The sequence below is a fragment of the Xyrauchen texanus genome, chromosome 36 (genome assembly GCF_025860055.1).
Source record: "Xyrauchen texanus isolate HMW12.3.18 chromosome 36, RBS_HiC_50CHRs, whole genome shotgun sequence".
Taxonomy (NCBI): domain Eukaryota; kingdom Metazoa; phylum Chordata; class Actinopteri; order Cypriniformes; family Catostomidae; genus Xyrauchen; species Xyrauchen texanus.
In genome coordinates, this window is record NC_068311.1 from 3,845,657 (window position 1) to 3,869,285 (window position 23,629).

The 23,629-nt window shown below is 40.7% G+C and overlaps 1 protein-coding gene across 1 annotated transcript; it reads left to right on the forward strand.

The window, feature by feature from the left end:
• Positions 1 to 14,406: 14,406 nt before the first annotated feature.
• LOC127629595 (dipeptidyl peptidase 1-like) lies at positions 14,407 to 21,858 on the forward strand. The gene is given in 7 exon segments (XM_052106707.1): positions 14,407 to 14,688; positions 15,903 to 16,048; positions 16,530 to 16,693; positions 16,856 to 17,011; positions 17,428 to 17,546; positions 18,663 to 18,794; positions 19,285 to 21,858. Coding segments are annotated over 7 exon segments (1,374 nt in total). The 5' UTR covers positions 14,407 to 14,531; the 3' UTR covers positions 19,785 to 21,858.
• The last annotated feature ends 1,771 nt before the right edge of the window (positions 21,859 to 23,629 follow it).

Genomic DNA, 23,629 nt, shown 5'->3' on the forward strand with positions numbered 1-23,629 from the left:
CTCACCTGCAATCAAACGCCGTTTTAACGGCAACACACAGAAATCACAAAAAGAGTCATTTGCTGCCTGTGTCACTAAGGGGTCACGTGTCCACACTAAAGTGCACATTCCCACGTATCAATACTGTCCAAACAGTGCCGAATACTTCCCCAGCTCCAGCTGGACTCACCATATATGTAGATCGTGTGCCTATTGTCATGTATGCACCACTACACGCAAGCACTGTTCCCACAGTTATAAACACTTCCCCAGTAAAAGCGGGAAATACTATAAAGGTAGCGCGCGTGCCTGCTGTCCTGCATGCACCCCTACACACAAACACTGTATGCATAGCCAAAAAACCCCCGCCGCGAGCAGGAGGCTTTATGAAAGTGGCGCACGTGCCTACTACGGTATATGCACCCCCACCCATAAGCACTGCCCATACAGTTTCAAAAAGTTCTCTGTCTCATGCCGCAAGCATCACAGATGCGACGCGCGAGCCAAGAAACTCCCCGCTAAGAGCGGGAATCTTTATGAAAGTGGCGCGCGTGCCTATTACAATATATGCACACCCACCCGTAATTACTGTCGATACAGTTTCAAACAGTTCTCTGTCTCATGCCGCAAGCATCACGGATGCAACGCGCGAGCCAAGAAACTCCCCGCTAAGAGCGGGAAGCTTTATGACAGTGGTGCGCGTGCCTATTACGATGTATGCACCCCCACCCGAAAACACTGTCCATACAGTTTCAAACATTTCTCCAGCTCATGCTGCGAGCATTTCGGAGATAGCGCGCGTGCCTGTAATCTCACACGCACCCCTGCACTCGGCACTCAACAAGGCTGCTCAGCGCGCGTCCCGCGCCTCTGACAGCTGTAAGCTCAGTGTTAGCACAAGGCAATTTGCCGGTGGGGCCCATACGTCACTGCGACATGCCCGTTGTTGGCCCATATTGATAGGATAGCATCTTGCAGTTGATGGAGATTTGTGGGATCCACATCCAGGGCACGAAGCTCCCGTTCCACCACATCCCAAAGATGCTCTATTGGGTTGAGATCTGGTGACTGTGGGGGCCATTTTAGTACAGTGAACTCATTGTCATGTTCAAGAAACCAATTTGAAATGATTTGTGACATGGTGCATTATCCTGCTGGAAGTAGCCATCAGAGGATGGGTACATGGTGGCCATAAAGGGATGGACATGGTCAGAAACAATGCTCAGGTAGGCCGTGGCATTTAAACGATTCCCAATTGGCACTAAGGGGCCTAAAGTGTGCCAAGAAAACATCCCCCACACCATTACACCACCACCACCAGCCTGCACAGTGGTATCAAGGCATGATGGATCCATGTTCTCATTCTGTTTACGCCAAATTCTGACTCTACCATCTGAATGTCTCAACAGAAATCGAGACTCATCAGACCAGGCAACATTTTTCCAGTCTTCAACTGTCCAATTTTGGTGAGCTCTTGCAAATTGTAGCCTCTTTTTCCTATTTGTAGTGGAGATGAGTGGTACCCGGTGGGGTCTTCTGCTGTTGTAGCCCATCCGCCTCAAGGTTGTGCGTGTTGTGGCTTCACAAATGCTTTGCTGCATACCTCGGTTGTATCGAGTGGTTATTTCAGGCAAAGTTGCTCTTCTATCAGCTTGAATCAGTCGGCCCATTCTCCTCTGACCTCTAGCATCAACAAGGCATTTTCGCCCACAGGACTGCCGCATACTGGATATTTTTCCCTTTTCACACCATTCTTTGTAAACCCTAGAAATGGTTGTGTGTGAAAATCCCAGTAACTGAGCAGATTGTGAAATACTCAGACCGGCCCGTCTGGCACCAACAACCATGCCACGCTCAAAATTGCCCATTCTGACATTCAGTTTGGAGTTCAGGAGATTGTCTTGACCAGGACCACACCCCTAAATGCATTGAAGCAACTGCCATGTGATTGGTTGATTAGATAATTGCATTAGTGAGAAATTGAACAGGTGTTCCTAATAATCCTTTAGGTGAGTGTATATTAGCTTTGTTAATGTATAATAAAGCTCCATAAAGATTTTCCCAAATTTTCCTGCTGTGGTCCACAGAGGAAAATAACACTAACCAGTTGATAGCATGAGGGTAAGTAATTACTGTTGCTGTAAGTGATTTTAACAGTTCTAGAACTTCCGCCCCCTTTAAAAAAAAGAAAAAGAAAAAAGATGCACACAATTTCTTTGTGTGCACATAAAAACCACTGTTTTCAGAGATTAACCAGGAGAGCATTTTAATGTCAAAGGTAAGAAAATTAAACATCCCATTTAATGTGCACAAACCTGAACAATTACACTGACCTTGTGCAATGATGTTAGCTATGAAAGCAGTGGCAAAATAGCTTTCTCAAACTGACTCAGTTTTTTTCCACTGTTACATCATAGAGACAGGTGTGATATTTTATGGCAGTGATGGCACCTATTTCAGTGATTTCTTACAAGGGAGTAGAGACAGTTTCTACGTGTCATTTCATTAAAACATCGCTTAAAGCATCTTATGGCCCCGCCCTCTGCCCTGTCACACACAGTCTCAGTGGCTTCATATGGCATATACAGCTCTGGAATTTTTTTTATAAAAGACTTCACCAAATGTTTCATAAATCAGCATCTCTACATATATGGCAGGCCATTCTAGTGTCTGTTGAATCCCTGCTTGAAATATTGCACCAGGAGTGGCATAAATTCACCCAACTGCAATGTGAAAGACTGGCAGAGAGCATGCCAAGATGCATGAAGGCTGTGGTTGAAAATCAGTATTATTCCACCAAATATTGATTTCTGAACTCTTCATAAGTTAAAACATTAGTATTTTGTTGTTTATAAATGAATATGAACTTGTTTTCTTTGAATTATTTGAGGTCAGAAAATACTGCGTCTTTTTTTTTTTTTTTTTTGACCTGTTTGACCAGTGGTCATTTTCTGCAAATAAATGCTCTAAATGACAATATTATTATTTGGAATTTGGGAGAAATGTCATCAGAACTTTAAAGAATAAAACAAAAATGTTCATTTTACTCAAACACATACCTATAAATAGTAAATCCAGAGAAACTCATCGTTTTGCAGTGGTCTCTTAATTTTTTCCAGAGCTGTATATTTTGTTTAGTGGGTGGTAGTTTGTATTATCCAGTTTCATTCCTTTTAAACCTTTACAAAGACCCAGAAAAGAGAAGAGAACAGCAGAACACAAGTGCCATTTTTACAAGATCAGATGTGATACGACCTCTTCCACGTACAGCTGTGTATCATCAGATTTAGAGAACGCGCAGGACAATACTTGTAAAACAGTGACATGGCCTGCAGTTGTTTAAAAGCCTGTTGGTCAGTTTAAAAATATATTAACAACACCATGGATTTATAAAACCCAAATATTATTCACAGATGTGACCTTAGCCAAGCCCTCTAGTTGGAGTCTGTCAAAATACCCACTTCTGGCCCTGGGGGTTTTAAAACATAATGAAAAATCAATATGTTACAATACAATGTCTCGTCCAAAGATTGAAGCAAGACAGTCTTACCAGCAGTGCTTAGCCTGATCTCATGTCTCACTGTTGTGACATTTCTCTCCCAAACAAATGAAGTTTTATAGAGTTTAAAATCAACAATACCAACCTACCTCCCTAACCTAAACCTTAAACCTAAACCTAAACCTAACTGATACTGCCAAAAAAAGCAAACGAGAGATGAAAAATGCAATTGCTGAAGCAATCATGTCTTTTTGCAGTGCATCACTTTCCGTTCAAGTGTCGACCCGACTCAAATAGTGAATATTTCACCAGGAAACTGCTGCAATACATACAACGAGCCAAGTAAAAATAGTTTGGAATAAACTGTACCTGTAAATGTAATGTTCTCAGACCAGGATGGCATTGTTGGGGAAGCACTTAAACTATAGTTTGCAATAATATAAGCTACTCAAATGTAAAGTCATTTGACTACATTCAAGCTATCCTCCAAGGTATTAACAAAAAGTAGCTAAATACTAACTATTGAAGCAAATTTATGGGCTAGGGCAACTATATTTGTAAATAAATCAGATTGTGAAAGTTTATAAAAAGAAATTGAATTTAGGGACCTGGGTAGCTCAGCAAGTATTGAAGATGACTAGCACCCCTGGAGTCGCGAGTTCGAATCCAGGGCGTGCTGAGTCACTCCAGCCAGGTCTCCTAAGCAACCAAATAAGCCTGGTTGCTAGGGAGGGTGGAGTCACATGGGGTAACCTCCTCGTGGTCGCTATAATGTGGTTCTCGCTCTCGGTGGGGCGTGTGGTGAGTTGTGCGTGGATGCCACGGAGAATAGCGTGAAGCGTTCACGTGAGCGCTAATTCTCTGCGGTAGCACGCTCAACAAGCCACGTGATAACATGCGTGGATTGACGGTCTCAGACGTGGAGACAACTGAGATTCGTCCTCCGCCACCCAGATTAAGGCGAGTCACTACGCCACCACGAGGACTTAGAGCGCATTGGGAATTGGGCATCACGAACTGGGGAGAAATGAATTAGACTTTATGTCGTTAGTCAAAGGTCTAGCCAACGGTTAGTCAAGTTAGTACCGTCACTACTTTTACTGCTACCAAGACCATATGTTATTCCTAATTTATGTATATACCAGTACTTGTGTAGATAAAATATCAGGGAAAGAACAGCAGGGTGGTAGAAGACTTATTAGTTCATTGCCTTATTAGTTAATTTTCGTTTTAAATATAAAGAGAATTGTCTAGCATTCCTGCTATAAGAACAGTTTCCCTGGAGCTGTTGTGTCTCGCTCAATGACATGATGGAGATCGTATTAGTGCAACTCCAGTTCACAGAATAACACAGCATGAGACCTTTATTTTAACAGGCTAGATCATTAACCAGCAGAAATGCACTGCATTTTATCATTTCGCTAGTGCAGTTCTGTTCATTTATCAGCAGTACACACACGGCAGAGAGAGCACAGACATGTGAATGAGCATGTGTTTGATCTTGCAGCAAAGGAAGAATATCAACATCGGGAATATAACCGTCACTTCTGCATACGGCATTGTTAGTAGGGCTGCATAGTTAATTTAATTAATAATTAAGATTCCAATTTAATAATTGTGAAAAGTCTCATTTTCTTTTCATGTATTTATACATTAGGATTGTTTCAGGCACGTCCAGCTGGGAGGAGGCCTCGGGGAAGACCCAGGATTAGGTGGAGAGATTACATCTCCACACTGGCCTGGGAATGCCTCGGGGTCCCCCAGTCAGAGCTGGTTAATGTGGCTCGGGATAGGGAAGTTTGGGGCCCCCTGCTGGAGCAGCTGCCCCCGCGACCCGACTTCGGATAAGCGGTTGAAGATTGAAGATGGATAGTAATGTGTTCGTATTTGAGTTAAATAAACATTTGTGTACATTCTTGCGAGTTGATTCTGGTCTGCTTGTAAATCAACGTAAATTTAACGATTCGATCTCAGCTCCATGCTAAGAAAGAGTTATTTCTGTGTGGCCACGAAAAAATCCTTTCTGAGAATCGACAGACAATCAATACTGAGAGTTCGCTGGACGAACAGATAAATTGATTGTAATATTAATTCAACTACCTCAAGTTAAATCTATTAACCGATCCAAATGTTCATAATTAATTATAACGAGTTATGATTAATTATTCATGTTTCCCTTTTAGAAATATTTTGACTGTGGTATATTTTGATAAATAATCTCATCCCTGTTTCTAAATGATTTCACGTCAAAGCTATACCTATATGTGTAATATTATTGTCAATAATCCATGAGAATAATATTACTCCAATAAGATAATTAATCATAATTCTCTTATTAAAGCTAATTCCCTACAGTAGAAATTGTGGGCTGATACGAGACGTTGTATTACAATTTTAATGGTGGAGAATTTATTCAGACAAATAATCTAGTTTGTCATTTATCAAAATTATAACGGTTGTCAAACGTGACTGATTCATTATAAATTTCTTTACATAGTAATGTAGAAATAAGACATTTAATTTCATTCCTAGCTCACATATACTGTTTCCCTTACAAATAATGAACACTTTAACCCGTGCAGTGTATATTTATCATACCCAATTCACTACATATATTGGTGTGAGAATCAGGGCACTTTAACTGATTGCTGTTTGTTTGTGCACTGTGGAATGTGCTGACGTTCATATGCATCGATGAAACTGTTTTCATTAGTGTTGACCCAGATCACCAATCACTTGTGTTGGTTGCTATGGTGACGTAAGTTCACGGGAAGTCCTAAAGAGACCCTTCCGGGACAATTTACAGCACATGCGCAACCTGCCGATGCCATATTGTAAACACAGTATAGCTAAGCTAATAGCATAACACAACAACGCTAAACTAACCGGGGGCCGGTTGCATAAAACTGTTTTAGACTAGTCTTACTAGTTAGTAGTCTAAAATGTTGGTCTTAATTTTTTCAGTCAGTTGCATAAAAACTTAGATCAATCTAATTAAAGACCAAAATGTAAGACAGCAGAAAGGGCTGAAAGGGGCTTGAGTTGAGACTTGGTTGAAGACTTTGACTTCAAAAATGGTAACAAAATGTTGTGTTTTTAATTATTTGGGTTAAATCACTAAATGTGTTCATTAAAATACATTTTGAAGCATTGTAGTCCTCTAATAAGCAAATGTTCTCAGCGAATAAAAAATGTATTGAGCGTCCACTGTCGGCCATTTTTTTTAAGCTGTTCAGTGTTTTATTTTTCCCACAATGCAATGCAAATTAGACTGTCTTACTAAAGACAACTGTGAGCTTGTTTTATGCAACAGGCTTTCTATGGCGTCTTTAGCTAGTCAAACTAATTGTTGGATGCAGTCTTAAGTTAATGGCTATGTTTATGCAACCGGCCCCAGTTAGCAAACTTTCATTGAAACCCCTAAATACGCTACAATGGTTATGGAGATACTCCACTTAAATGACATTTTTTTTCATGTAATTAACTGCAATTACAGCATCAAGGGAAATAATAGACAATTCGGATTTTGTCTCAACCATGCAGATCAAATAGCTCTGTAGCGTATTGTGTACTATTTCAGTATTATGTAAAACAGCATGATGAAAGCAATGAAACATGTTTATGTCTGCAATTAACAAGTTGTGTCCAGTTATAAATACGGTTATTTAGCATTTTTTATCTAATTGAATGGATTTACCACAAAGGCGATGTTAAAATTTGCAATTGATACAACTTGTGGTTAATTTGTTGCATTTGTGAAGTCGAGCACTTACATTGTGGGATACATTATTATATATATTGTGTGTGTGCACCAGTTGTCATTCCATGCATACAGAAAATGTATATGCTCTGCACAGGATACATATACTGTACATATAGAGTGGCAATGTAGTATTGATTTACAAACAGAGCCCAAACCTCACCACACAAAAGGAAAAATATGAGCCTCTGCCTGTGTAAATGGAGTGGAGTATGTGTGCATGAAATGAATGTGGTGAAATGCATGTTTTAACGCTGTACTGGGTTGACAGCAGATGGCGAGCTCATGTAATTACGTGTGGGCGAGAGCAGAACTTTGAATTGAAGACCCCAAGATCACACGTCATTCACACGCACAGCTATCAACTGTAAGCGCCCCCACATGACTGGATACTTGTAATTCTGTTATGCTTCCTGTTTCATGTCTGTATTTCACTTGTGGTTTACCATCAGCTCATCTGTAAAGAGCTGTTCACACAGAACATGCTACAAATGGAACAAAACGCAGCAGTCTCAAGAAGGGTTTTATACTTTACATGGCTTCTTCGCTCATAGCACTGAAAAACAGCGAGATGCGTTGCAATGCTCAAAGACATCTGTCTTCCTGATGGCACACGTATATACATTTTTGATGTGTGTATTTACATCTGGAATATGTATTTCCACTTGGAAGTCAATAAGACATTCAGCAGATGTCTTTGAGACATTTATGGTTTGGAGTGTTTGTAAATCTGATCATTTTAAGATGTTTAGCAGATGTTAATTAGATTGTGATGCTTTCCAGATGAAGCACTCTTAAATAGACATCTCAGAGTTGTCCATGTGCTTTCTAGGTAGCGCACATTTACAGAAAGAACAGTTCAGAAACAGCGCAAATGGATGCAAAAACTCCCCCAGACCTTTCTGAAAATTTGTAAAACAGTAACCATGGTATTTGTAGTGAAACCATAGATACATAGATAGTAAATAATGCTACTACAGTCATGGTTACTAAAATATTACTATAGTAAAACTATAATAGTTTCCAAATAGTTCCAAAATAGGATGGCGTGGTGGTGGTGTAGTGGGCTAAAGCACATAACTGGTAATCAGAAGGTTGCTGGTTCAATCCCCACAGCCACCACCATTGTGTCCTTGAGCAAGGCACTTAACTCCAGGTTGCTCCGGGGGGATTGTCCCTGTAATAAATGCACTGTAAGTCGCTTTGGATAAAAGCGTCTGCCAAATGCATAAATGTAACTGTAAAACCAGCCTGATCTCATGAACATTATGTGACCGTGGCAAAATGTTTGCAAAATGAAATTACATGCTTCATAACACGTTTCGCTGCAGTTTACGAGTGAAATGTCCAGCGGGTGGCGCCAAAAGCGAGTGAAATTGCGTCGTAATCAAATACTGCGTCTGAATATCCATACTACTTTACTATATACCATGCCAAAAACAGTGTGCCAATGGAGTAGTATGTCCGAATCCACAGTATTCATGAAGCAGGAAGTGAGTACTACCCGAATGACTGTACACTTAACGTTCCCATAATCCCTCAGGAGCTGAGGCGACACCACGTTCAAAACACTGAATTTAAAGGAACGGTGGTGAATCGCGAGGTGAACACCTCTACTCATCTATAAGTACTATACGTGTGTACCAAGATATTTGTTCCTTCTGCTTGGATGGTGTTTGTTTAACAAAACCAAAGCAGATAGTTTTCGTGGTTGTTGTAATTATGTCATATATTCCGGTCACTAGATGATGCCAATGTCCCCGGATAATGTATGTCCGAAATCAATTCATACTACTCGCATGCATACCTAAAAGAACGTACTGTTTCGGCAGCAGATAAGTGCATCCTTAATCAAATACAGTACATATTGTGTCAGCAGTGATGGACTGGGAAGATAAATCGGCCAGGAATTTGACATGGCAACTGGCCCAACTGGGGGGGGTGTTCGCTGTCCTTTTCTGCATATCGCGGCGCCATTTTGTTATCTGTTATGTATAACGCGGTGGCTCATTTTAGCTTATCGCAGCCCATTCGGCACAATCTGTGGCCAACCCACCAGCCCGCTCGGTTCTCCCAATGGCCAGTCAGCCTCTGATCGGCCCCAAAATGCATCGACCCACCGGGAAAATGCCCAGTGTGCCAGATTACCAATCCAGCCCTGTGTGACAGTAAGCAGTTTTGGACTCAGCAATCCCAACTTTTCTCAGTTGAGAAGACTCTGTGCTGTCAGTAAAGGGTTCAACTTTTGATGAGTCATGTGACTAAACAATATGGCGCCGACCACAGCGGAATTTGTCTTTGTGAGAAACGGCAACAAAACTACATCTGCTAAGAAACCTAATTAAGTTTTTGTATTGAAACCTGTTTGAGTCTCGAGTTTCATCCGATACGCCATTTTTAAAAATTTGAGCGATTTATTGCAAACTGTTCCACACTGCTAAAAGCAATGTACACAAATGTGGACTACTGGACATTACCACAGTGAGAATAACTGGGTTCATCCAAAAGCTGAACAAATTTGTTTTCAGAGACTTCATATGGATTTAGGATGAAAATAATGTGAATTTCAAACTGTTCTGAGACCAGTGCAGACAGACAGCACACTGGAGGTTAGGGAGCATCCTATAGCTTTCCTATACAGTTAAATATATTCACCCCTAAAATCCAGCCAAAGTTCAGTTTCAGGCTGCAGAAGATGTTTTGATCACGCCACATGTTTGGCCAACATGGGACAATGATAACCAGTACATAGATTCACAATTTATAATGTATCATTTTATTTTAACACGGGTTGGATGATGCTGGCCATTACTTTGCATAAAAATTCATGTGAATATTAAATGGAGGTTTTAATGAGTAAAAAGCACATCCCTAACCTAAATCAATGGTAAAACAATGGTTACTTTCCATAAGGGCATGTGAACGGCCCCATATGATGATAATGCCTATGTTCAGAATAGCATACTAGCATACTACTCTTACTATTTCTGATATAAATAGTATGTATACTGTATACTGATTGCCAAAATGTGCAGTATACAACCGAGCACTTTATACACAATACTGTATGTGACTCGAATTGATCTTCCATAGAGCGAATCAGTGCCCGCCCACTTTTTCAGCCATCTTGGTTTTGGAAGTAAATGGTCGGCACTTACATAGTGCTTTTTTTAACCCTAGAGGTTACCAAAGTGCTTTAAACTGTGTCCCAATCACCCATTCACACACACTCATACACCAATGGCGGCAGAGCTGCCATGCAAGGCACTAGTCTGCCATTGGGAGCAACTTGGGGTTCAGTGTCTTGCCCAAGGACACTTTGGCATGTGGAGTTGTGTGGGCCGGGAATCAAACTGCCAACTCTGTGATTGGCAGCCGACCCGCTCTACCACCTGAGCCACAGTCAAACCAACCTCCGAGGTGAATCACAACATTACAAACTTTGATTTGAAACATGTACTGTAATATAATATTGTCTGAAATAAGCATAATCAATAATCAGTATGCTAGTATTTCATTACAAACATATTCAATCTCTGCTTTTACAAGCATTACAGCGACAAGAAACTTCTCTGAGCTCATCTTCTCATTAGTATCAGTGAAATCACTCTGTTCGAAAGCGAGTCCGACAGCCAAAACACTGGTACCACTTCAGGACTCCAAATAAAACAGCTGTTTTAAAGTGGACGCTCTTAAACTCTTTCTCTTCCTTCCTGTTTGTCACTGTCTTCCTAACACACACACACACACACACACACACTGGCAGAGCTGTACATCTAAATAGGCTGTATGACTAATTCCTGTGCATTTGAGCGCTCTGCAGCATCTATTCTGGGTTGTTAGGATGGAGTGTGTGAATCATAGTCGTTGTGGTAATTGCTCGTCTTTTGTCTCCCCTACCCTGCTCCATTCTGATTGGTTAATGAGGCTCTTTAAATGCACCAGCTTGCTCGTTCACTAAGAGACAGCTGATCGAAGAGGGGGACGTCAGATGGCCTTTTCTATCTTAAACAGCTCTAAATTTAATCAGCAGGGAACATTTGGAGTGTCTGTATAGCTTGGATACTGATCATTAGATGTTTAAACTCTTAATGGAGCAAAAACGTTTTCGTTCATAAAGCAGTTGCACGCATTCCTGTCCCCAAGGATCAATATGTGTTATGTTACTAAAAAAGATCTCAATGAATTTGTGTGTATCTGTGTATGTGATTGTGAAAGATTCATTCTGCCCTCCTGCACAGGAATAAACAGCTGTCCGGCATTTAAATGTATTTTCGTTATTTTTCATTAGAATGATATTCTGTTGGTTTTTCCAACCAGATCTAAAATTGTCTGTTGGTTACGTATTGAATTATAACACGAACACCTGCCCAACAGAGCAAAACCCCCATTCACAGGCCCCAAGACACAATCTTCATCTTCTTACACCTTACAAATAAGTGAGAAGTGAAATGTCACAAACAGTGAGTAAATCTTCATAAACACATCCGTCCCATGATGTTTTACAGATAAACTGGTTATAAAATCCCCACAGAAGTATAACTCAAGTTAAAAAGGTCATGACTCACTAAAAATCTTTGTGTGTGTGAGTGTGAGTGTGTGTGTGTGTGTGTGTGTGTGTGTGTGAGTGTGAGTGTGAGTGTGTGTGAGTGTGTGAGTGAGTGAGTGTGTGTGTGTGAGTGTGAGTGTGTGAGTGCGAGTGTGTGTGTGAGTGTGTGTTTGTGAGTGTGAGTGTGAGTGTGTGTGTGTGTGTGTGTGTGTGTGTGTGTGTGTGTGTGTGAGTGTGTGTGTGTGTGTGTGTGAGTGTGAGTGTGTGAGCGTGTATTTCTCACTTTGTGGGTACCAAATGTCCCCATAAGGATAGTAAAACCCGAAATTTTTGACCTTGTGGGGACATTTTGTCGGTCCCCATGAGGAAAACAGCTTATAAATCATACTAAATTATGTTTTTTGAAAATGTAAAAATGCAGAAAGTTTTCTGTGAGGGTTAGGTTTAGGGGTAGGGTTAGGTTTAGGGGATAGAATATAAAGTTTGTACAGTATAAAAACCATTATGTCTATGGAAAGTCCCCATAAAACATGGAAACACAACATGTGTGTGAGTGTGTGTGTGTGTGAGTGTGAGTGTGTGTGAGTGTGTGTGAGAGTGTGAGTGTGTGATTGTGTGTGTGAGTGTGAGTGAGTGTGTGTGTGTGAGTGTGTGTGAGAGTGTGAGTGTGTGTGTGTGTGAGTGTGTGTGAATGTGAGTGTGTGTGTGAGTGTGTGTGTGTGTGTGAGTGTGAGTGTGTGTGTGTGTGTGTGTGTGTGTGTGTGTGTTTGAGTGTGTGTGTGTGTGTGAGTGTGAGTGTGTGTGCGTGTGTGAGTGGGTGTGAGTGTGTGTGTGTGAGTGTGAGTGTGTGTGTGTGTGTGAGTGGGTGTGAGTGTGTGTGTGTGTGTGAGTGTGAGTGTGAGTGTGTGTGTGTGTGAGTGTGTGTGAGAGTGAGTGTGTGTGTGTGTGAGTGGGTGTGAGTGTGTGTGAATGTGTGTGTGTGTGTGAGTGTGAGTGAGTGTGTGTGTGTGAGTGTGTGTGAGTGTGAGTGTGTGTGTGTGTGTGTGTGTGAGTGTGTGTGTGAGTGTGTGTGTGAGTGTGAGTGTGTGTGTGTGTGTGTGTGTGTGTTTGAGTGTGTGTGTGTGTGTGTGTGTGTGTGTGTGAGTGGGTGTGAGTGTGTGTGTGTGTGTGTGAGTGTGAGTGTGAGTGTGTGTGTGTGTGTGTGTGAGTGGGTGTGAGTGTGTGTGTGTCGGAATATATTTCCAGATCTACTTATCATATTATCTTGTGTTTGGGATCGTTTGAATCGTGATAGTCTGCTTTAAGTTACGATATATCAATTTCGATGTTATATGTGTGCTTCAGGAAGTAATAAGGAAAAATGTGACAAAAAGACACTCTTTGTACTACCAGTTAATTATATTTATGTGTGTCTGTTGGAATCTCATACACCAAAACTCACTGCAGTTCAGCCTCTGAGTAAAACAGATTTGCTCATTGCATTCTACAAATTGAGACTTTTCCGACAATATATAACACATCTCATCTTTTTTTTATTTTTTTTTATAGTTTTAACAGCTCTGAATATAACTGTTGTGATAACAAATTTACAAATGATGAGAACAAAACAGTTCCTATTTGTCAGCAAAAAAAAAGCATTACTTGGAATTGGTAGGATCATCTATATGCATTGTAAAGTCTAAAATGAGGGGGACGCATTAATGGCATCCGTTACCCTATTCTCCTTGTCAATGTTTGCTGGAGGAGTGCACTTCTTAACACCTTCTGGCGCAAATATAATAATGGAGATATGTGCAACAGTGAAACCCGTCCATGTAGCGCATGTTCATAGAATAACAGGACGACCTTTAGATGACTGGCAGGGGGGCAAGTACCTTAATACGCCCCTGCACATTGGGTATTGTTCTAGTTATTATAATTGATTATTAAACTCCATAACAGATGCATGGAAGTTTCAACATATTATTTATAATGTTTAAACCCCTACATGCTATTATTAAGCGTGTAGCTGTGTCTCGTTTTGAAGGCTGTGCTAGGTTGGACGGGTCCTTTGAAGGCTGCAGTATACCGAGCATCCTCCTTTAAACAAATCTCATTTAAACGAGACGGCCTTCGTAGGACAAACGGAAACGGAATGTAACGTGGTTGCTATGACAGCACGCCACACTTTAACAAGCACGAGCGCTTTGAGTGAGAGGGAACTAAGCCCCTATGGAAGGGAATGTATGAGGTCAAATTTAGGAGATTATAATGATGTGAAAAGAAAATAGATTTTACAGGTGTACTTTTAGTCTAATGCTTTATTTTTATGATTATATTAATATAATTATACATATTATATACCCTGCACCCATCCACTGAGGTACTTCAACTTGGGAATTAACATTACTTTTGTTGTCAAGATCTTTTTAATTCATACTATCAATCATAACTAATGTAAAGTATGCTTTATATTGCACTGTTTATTATAAGTTTTTATTGTAAGACAATTAATTAGTTTAGTTTAGTATGTGTGTGTGTGTGTGTGTGTGTGTGTGTGTGTGTGTGTGTGTGTGTGTGTGTGTGTTGATTAACCCGTCACATGACTAGTCACATGACTCGTTTCACATGACCAGACGCTGTAAAAGTTCCGCACGAAGTTTTTGTTTCAGTGCAGCAGGTGCGCGCGGAAAGGCAAGAAGGTCACACGATAGTTTTCTTGCGTCCGGTAACGATCAATAACCGCTGTGTGCCTGCTCTCTCTCATGATGCTCGGGCTCACTGTCATTGTTTTATTTGTATTTGTCGGCGGGTGTGTGGCGGATACTCCGGCTAACTGCAGCTATTAAGATCTGCTGGGCACCTGGATATTCAGTGTGTCTGATGTGGGTCAAGATCGAACCATCAACTGCTCCAACACAGGTCAGTACAGCCATCTCAACCATTAGATCCACGAGCCGATCAACCTCTTTGTTCTTGTGTTCAACGCGGAAGTTCAAATTACATTCAGTTTTATGGTTGAGGTTTTTCAAAGTACTTTGGTGCGTTGCATTTCCGTGATAAGTGTAATTAAAGCAATGCCAATGGTACATGCAGAAAAGCATGGCATTTGTATGGTAGTGGCCAAAACATTAAGTTACATGGTACTTTTGTCAGAACTTTTTAACGTTCTTAACAATTAAAGGGTTAGTTCGTTCAAAAATGAAACCTTTTTTTTGTTTTTTTTTCCCTCTTCTCATTTACTTACACTCATGCCATCCCAGATGTGTTGGCTAAACACAAATAAAATTTTTTTTTTTTTTTTTAGAAGAATATCTCTGCTCTGTTGGTCCTTTAGAAGCATATCTCGGCTCTGTTGGTCCCTTAGAAGCATATCTCGGCTCTGTTGGTCCTTTAGAAGCATATCTCGGCTCTGTTGGTCCCTTAGAAGCATATCTCGGCTCTGTTGGTCCCTTAGAAGCATATCTCGGCTCTGTTGGTCCCTTAGAAGCATATCTCGGCTCTGTTGGTCCCTTAGAAGCATATCTCGGCTCTGTTGGTCCCTTAGAAGCATATCTCGGCTCTGTTGGTCCCTTAGAAGCATATCTCGGCTCTGTTGGTCCTTTAGAAGCATATCTCGGCTCTGTTGGTCCTTTAGAAGCATATCTCGGCTCTGTTGGTCCTTTAGAAGCATATCTCGGCTCTGTTGGTCCTTTAGAAGCATATCTCGGCTCTGTTGGTCCTTTTAGAAGAATATCTCGGCTCTGTTGGTCCGTACAATGCATATGAATGTGACCAAAAATGATCTATTCCTTTAACTGTCTTATTAACAATGACCAATTATCTGATGGCCTAAAAGTATAAACTTGTGCCATTTTGGTATTCTGTGGTATTTTTGTGTTGTGGATTGTGCAACTTGTAACCAACCTAATGACTGTAGATACTATATACAGTAGATGGCATTTTTGGACAATATTGGTATTTGAAGTTTATTTCAATGTTTAAACATGCCACTTATGCCCAGAAATGCTGCCTAGCTATGCAGCCTACTAGGTTTTAAGACGCAGCTATTGTTTGAATTTTATGAGTGAATCACTGCAGCCACTTCCTCCTATGAGCAATCGCTTCCTGCCAATAAACCGACGTTTCTTTAACAGGTAAAGCAGTGGCAACAGTGACTGTAGATCTGCAGAAGTTGTATGTAGCTGTGGATGATCTCGGTCACACCGGGTTCTTCACGCTCATCTATAACCAGGGCTTCGAGGTGGTGATCAACGACTACAAATGGTTTGGGTTTTTCAAGGTATGAGGCACTTTTGGTCTCGTATGACACCACATGAGCGATCAGATGACTGTTGCACAACAGAAGGGAAACTCTGACATCAGCGCTTTCCAGTGTAGTCTGGATCTGAAACTACTTTAGAATATATTGGCTACACTTAACTAAGTGTTTGTGGTGTCTGATTTTACAAACTTAAATCCCTTCTAAAATATAGCTTAATCTGAGATCAAACTATATGAAGTCAGCAGAATAGTCTGTAAAAGTGACCCATTTCATTGACAAAATCGTGTATCAAAAGGATCAATTTTCATTTAAAAGCTAATAAAATTGATAAATGTTCTTATTTCTACATAATGCTTATTTAAATTTGGGTAGGTTAACATTAATGCATTAAGAACTCCCAATAAACGATGCTATGGATTAGAAATGTGTATACAGCGGTATTGTAGTGTGTTTGTGTTTTGATACCGATTTTATTCTCAATCTCTCCCTGTATATCTAGTATTCTCAGCAGGGTTCAGAGGTGACCAGTTACTGTGATCAGACACTGCCCGGTTGGGTTCATGATGTGTTGGGGAACAACTGGGCCTGTTTTACTGGAAAGAAAGTGCAACCCATCCCGCCTCGAACTGACTACAACCCCTTGCTCGGATACAAACACCAGCTGTGAGTTTTTGTCCTTTTATAATGACCTAATGATACTTTATCTCTCTCCTTGATGTCATATGACACCGTGAGTTTACCACTGATTTACTTTTATAACCTCTCAGAAAAGGTTAGTGTTTGTGGATCTATATTAGCAGGTTAGTAACCAATGTTTTGCTCCAGGCTCATGAAGCTGCCATACACTCACAACATGGAGTTTGTGGATCAAATAAACTCAGTTCAGAAGTCTTGGAGAGCCACAGCGTACAGTCACCATGAGACCTACACCATACAGGAGCTGCTGAAGAGATCAGGAGGGCGTGCCTCCAGTATCCCACGGTACACGTTCTGTTTATTGGTACAGTTGGGCCTATTTGTGCAAACTTACTAAATAATAGTAGATCAGAACCACTGTCAGATGCTTGTATTTAGCAGCATCTAAACATGAAACGGCATTTGCAATGCAATCAACTTGTGTAATGTGGCTTGAAATTGTGTCGGGCGGGACTTTATCTGTGATGATTTATTTGGATCATGAAACGTCTGGGTTAATATTACTGGATCGTCCTTTTCCTGCCTGTGCTGTCTTTTGTCAGCAGAAACCAAGAGACTGTGAACGTTAATACATTTAAGAGATCATGAAACCCGACCTTTTTTTCATTGGAAAGTGTACGGATTAATTGTGCACCAACATAAGAGGTCTTTAGAAGATTATTTCATGTTGACTTGTCATTCTCTCTCTCTCTCTCTCTCAGGCGTGTCAGGCCCGTGACTGTGGCTGCAGGTATCGGTAAGGTGGCAGCTGGACTTCCGGAGCGCTGGGACTGGAGAGATATAAATGGAGTCAGTTATGTCAGCCCTGTCCGCAACCAAGGTGTGTGTGCGCTTCCGTTTTGAACAAACATCTTGAATGCCATCTGTCAACAGTTCTGTAAATCTTGCAGGTGTTTTGAATACCTTTTTATAGAGCTAGTAATTGGCAACATTTTCCCTCAACTTTCCTGAAATCCAGTAAACTTGTGATATTGACTGTTGCTGCGTTCAAGTGGAACCGGGAATCTCATGCCTCCAAGTTGGGCATTTATTGATATGTCGCGCATTCACGTAGAAAAACATAAAAAGTAAGCCAAACAATTTAATTGAATTTTGTTTGACACAACTGTGGGTAAGCATAACTGAGTACACCTGCATTCGATACATGGTATTTAATAACTTTGCAAAATCATTGCTTTCCATCTTTCATGTCGACACCGCCCCTTCCAATGTCGGAACTCTGATATCATCTAGAATTCAGAGATTCCTACTTGGGAATCTGACTTTGCTTGGTCAATCACGAAATCGGCAAACGTGTCATTTAGAGCTGCATGATCGTTGAAAGATGGCGACACGCATGCGATCTTATTTCTAAATGACAACGATTCTGCAGAACTGTTAATGAAGCTTTTTTTTCTGCTCGTTTTGCTTTTTACATTTTATGTGAGAAATTGGGATTTATTATGAAGTTTATTAACAGGATTTTATTTTTGCAGTAATCTCAAGGTGCTGTTGGTTTATAATGTATTTGTTGTGGACTTGGGACATTTAAAATATATATATATATATATATTTGATTTACAACTTTATTGCAGGACAATAAAGTGACTGACTTGGGCTAAAGCCATGAGCTTTCCCGAGCACACCGTTAGATCACCGAAGGAAAATTTGCCCCAGTTTATGTTCCATAGCCAAGTGGCGGTCACTCTTTGGTGTGAAGTAGAATCAAGTTATTCCCCATTTTTGCATAGATTGAAGCAGAGAACGTTTTGTCAGAACCTCTATTAAATTACCTGTTACATTTAGTACCATGTCCCTGTTTTGTAAATCACTGAAATAAGATTTATTTTTCTTTAGAATCGTGAGAGAATTGTGATCTTTACTCTAGGCAAAACAAATCGTGATTCTCAATTTATCCATAATCGTGCAGCTCTAATGTAATTCTTTCTTTTTCTAGCATCATGTGGTAGCTGCTATTCTTTTGCCACTATGGGAATGCTTGAGGCACGAGTCCGAATCCAGACAAACAACACGCAGCAGCCCATTTTCAGCCCACAGCATGTAGTGTCCTGCTCCCAGTACTCACAAGGTAGGTGCATGTTTATTTAGTGATTCAAATGTTGAACAGAATCCTTATCTGTACTGAATCTCAGGACTTGACTGACTTGGTGCGCATTTGCAGGTATAAAACAGTGAATATTTGCTTTTCCAATGTCCTCAGGATTACCTTTAGAACAAGCCGATTGAGATTAATGTTTAACTTTTGTTAAATTTGTCATACAGGAGGGGGATTTCCTCATGCATTGATAATTTAGCATAGCAAGCACTACCTGCACAGAAGTCATTGACAAATCAAGCAACTTATTAGTAAATGCTGCAAATTCGCATGTCAATTTTCACAAAACTTGAACCCCATGAAATTCCCATAGGGAAATCCCAGAACTTCTATTCAAGCTTTGCATAATGAACAATTTAATAATTTCTTCGAATGAGCAATTGGAATGATAATGCTGCAGTTAAAGGTTTGGGTTTGTGCCCATGTTGGTTTGTTTCTAATGGTATCATTGTTTTTGTTACAGGTTGTGATGGAGGTTTTCCATACCTGATTGGTAAATTCATCCAGGACTTTGGCATTGTAGAGGAGGACTGTTTCCCTTACATCGGGGTCGATTCTCCCTGCAATGTCCCTGACAAGTGCGCAAGGTACTACGCCTCCGATTATCACTACGTGGGTGGATTTTACGGCGGATGCAGCGAGGTGGCCATGATGCTGGAACTGGTCAGGAATGGCCCCATGGGCGTGGCCTTTGAGGTGTACCAGGATTTCATGAAATACAAAGAGGGCATCTACCATCACACCGGCCTCCGTGACACCAACAACCCGTTCGAGCTGACCAATCATGCAGTGTTGTTGGTGGGGTACGGGACATGCCAGAAGACCGGGGAGAAATACTGGATCGTGAAGAACAGCTGGGGAACTGGATGGGGTGAGAACGGCTACTTCAGAATCCGCCGCGGAACGGATGAGTGTGCCATTGAGAGCATTGCAGTAGCAGCAATGCCAATCGCCAAGCTTTAAGAGCGTATAGACTTATTGTTGTCAGTTTTAATCAAAATGGCATCATATCATGATTTCAAAAGTGTAGACTATTTTTCTGCCTGAAATTTTTAATCTTACTGTCCTTTTAATTTGTGGCCAAGTTGTAAATCTGTGTCCATTTTCAAGTTCACCCTGATCACCTAACCTGTCTGCTTAAGCTGTGTAGTAAGGTATCTTCATCTGTTTCAGTTAGACTTTGCTGACAGGCAACTACAAGAGCCAACACCTTTTCATGTGAAACTTGTACTAAAGTTGATGCGGTCTCATTTCTTCAACTGAGGGCGAGGAAAAAGCTTGTGCTTATCACAACATGCTGCACCTGTTGGGCTAAAGCTATGAGCTTTGAGCGCACTGTTAGATCACCAAAGGAAACTTTGCTAGTCTCCAGTTTGTTCCATAGCCAAGCGGCGGTCACTCTTGGGTGTGAAGTAGAGTCAAGTAAGTCTGCCCTCAAAGCACCATGTTTAGCAGCTAAACACTCAAGAGCTACGTACAAGCGGAGTGCTTGCCTGGCACTGCTGAAAGACTACGAAAGAGGACAAAGCAACTTGTTCATGTCCAAGCTGGCGTCCTGCCTAGTCTCTGGGACTCCCCTCCCTAATGTCTGTCATCTTTCTCTACTCTTGCAGTTATCTGTCAACAAAGTCTACCTGAAACTAGTCAGAAGACTCTAGACTGTAGACTCTCAATGCTTACAGGCAATTCAACCAAGATATACAAAGTTTTCTGACTTGTGCCTGTCAAACTCCAAGCTGTTGGTGCTAATGTCCTGACTCTGATATTCAGACTTTCAAGGGATTCTGCCTCCAAAGCACGACATTAAGCACCCAAACACTCTGAGCTTGAGTGCTGAACCCACCTGGCACTGCTGAATGACTGCCATTGTCCCCTTTTCCACATTGATATTCATTCAGCAAAAATGCAATATGAGTTGGGTCTTTTGAGTTGCCTGTTAACATTGTACGCTCAAAAAAACTGGTGCTGGTGTCCTGCCGTGTCTCTGGGACTCTTGACAATGCCATTGATCTTGTGAAGTCCAACTGAAACAAAGTGAAACTTGATTTAGTCCTTCAGTCTTCACTTTTGTTGCAAGGTTCTTCTAATTGGCCTGGTCTAATTCCATGCAAGCCAATATCTGCTCCATCTCCAGAGCTTTGACCTCTCTCTTGCTGACCTCCCGGGGAGTGCTCACGAGACTCATCTCCTGTACCTCCAATATCTTCGGCTTTCAAACATTGCCGTTAATTTTATGACACTATTCTGACACTCCCGTTTTTGAGAGCCACTTTTGTTTCTCCATCTTCCAACTCCAGCTCAGTTTTAATCCTCTAGAATTAACCGCTCTGTAGACCCTCATCTCCTGCTCCTCCAACAGTTGCTGCTTGCCATTTTTATTGGTGATTCTTGGCCATCCTACAAGGAAATCCTCTCTTTTCTAGTTTTAATATGTAAATTGACTGCACATTGACTTTGTAGATCTTGCCTCTAGATTTTGCAATGTCATCCTTTGAGCCACCTTTGTTACCAGGATAAACCTTTGACCCATTCACGGATCTTGCACTATATACATTTGCACTGTGACTCTCCCAATGGTCTTGTCCCAGCCTTTGTTCCTTTTTAGTGTGGATTTCCAAAGGGTTAAACTCTTTCCTTTTGGATCAGCAATGCCAAAAGTCGATACCATTGCTGAGATGAGTCCACGTGCTGGAACCCCAACATCTAATTTCTCAACTGCTTGGTGTGTTTGGGTTTTTTCAAAAGGGAGTATTTTTTTTAGATTTGATTGATCCATGTAAGCTCAATGACACACTGCAGTCTGCAACGACACTTTATATCACCATTTTAATTGCTTTGTATTCAGAGATCATGTATTTTTAATTTTTTTCCCAGGAAAACCTGTTCCTGTTTGAACAATCATTTTATCAACATAATTCATAAAGGGATGACTGTTTACAGTCTTGTATGGCTATTTGCCAAGAGTATTTGAATGTGTTTTACCACTGATTATGCCATTTCTGTGTCATTATCTTGAATAAAGTTGCTTTTTAATGTACTTTGACTTCATTTTAATTAAAGGTTTAATTTATCTTGTGTAGCCTAAATGGCAAAAAAGAGATATTGGAACAAATTCAAGTGAAATCAAATTTTCTGGAGATGCATTTCAGCCAGATTGGCATCCTGTATAAACTATTTTACAGTGGGTAACCCCTTAAAAAAAAATGCTTATTCTATTTGCTAATAATACGTTACTTTGAATTGTACTAAATGATCACCATATTGATGTTATATTGTATTTACAAGGTACTTTAAGGTGACAATTGCGTGGTGATAAAAGTTGGGGGAAAATAATTAAAACATGGTATTACCCTGCACAAATACCCATGCTCTTAACTTTGTTAATGCCCTGATAGCACGCATGCATCACCCAGATGTGTGTTTACATCTGGAAGACGTGTTTTTATGTTGTTTGCTCATCTGCAATATATCTGTTAGACTTCAGTCAATAAGTATGTTTGTCTGATGCAGGGCCATAACCAAACTATACATTGAGAAGTATGTGCACACTGCTTCTGGGTAACTGGGATATTGCTATCTGGGTAACTGGGATTTTGCATAGCAACTGGCCCAAAAGTTATTGGGGTGGAGTTTTGGTTCACTGGCCATTTCTTCATATCGCAGCGCCGTTTTGTGGTCCGTTCTGCATAACGCGGCAGCTCATTTCAGTTTATCGTGGCCCATTCTGCCCATTTTGCGAAAGGCCCACCGGCCCGCTCTGTTCTCCCGATGGCCAGTCCGCTCCCTAATTGGCCCCAAAGTGCGTCATCCCACAGGGGAAATTAATGTATTGATATAAACTGATGTATTGATATAAATTAATGCCCGGTATGCACACGATCACACACATACACAGGACAAAGTTACTTTATGACATCACATCAAAAGTCAGTCTACTACCATTTTTAATGTTCCCGCGCTCACGCAGTACTCTGTTGTTATTTCGTCCATCTCCATGTGACGGAAGCGGAAAGTCAAAATGAGCCGGTGCGTGTGTCTATGACAGAGCTCCGGTGGAAGAGAACGAGACCTCAAACACAACAGTAGGTCTGAGACATCCTCGGCGAAAATAAAGTTGTTTTCGAGTTGTTGTTGTTTTTTTTAAAGATCATAAAGTCTTTCTAGTAAGTCCACTGCCACTATAAAAGTACAAAATGGCGAAATTGAACAAGATGCTCATACGAAAACGTATTTCTTTTACTCCCGTTGGGAAAAATAAGCAGAACGATGTTATGACAATTTGTCCTAAGTTTTAAGGAATATTCCGGGTTCACTACAAGTTCAATAGACAGCATTTATGACATAATGGTGATTACCACAATTTATTTAGACTCGTCCCTCCTTTTCTTTAAAGAAGCAAAAATTACAGTGAGGCACTTACAATGGAAGTGAATGGGGCCAATCCGTAAACATTAAAATACAGCATAGCCTCAAGACATAGAGATTTTAGTGTGATGTTTACTGTTTAAATTTATTGGCAATTTTACAACTTCGTGATGATGTCATGTCAAGCAAACCCTAAAATGTTTTTTAACCGAAGAATTAATGTAAGTGCTTTTATAAAATTATAAGCTTCACATTTCTGCCTTTAAACCCTCCAAAATTGGGCCCATTCACTTCCATTGTAAGTGTCTCACTGTAACCTCCATTTTTGCTTTTTTTTTCAAGGAAAAGTCGAAATTATAATGTTTTTGTTGTTGTAATCAACATTATGCCACAAATGCTGTCAATTGAGCTTGACTTGTATTAAACCCGGAACCAAACTTTAA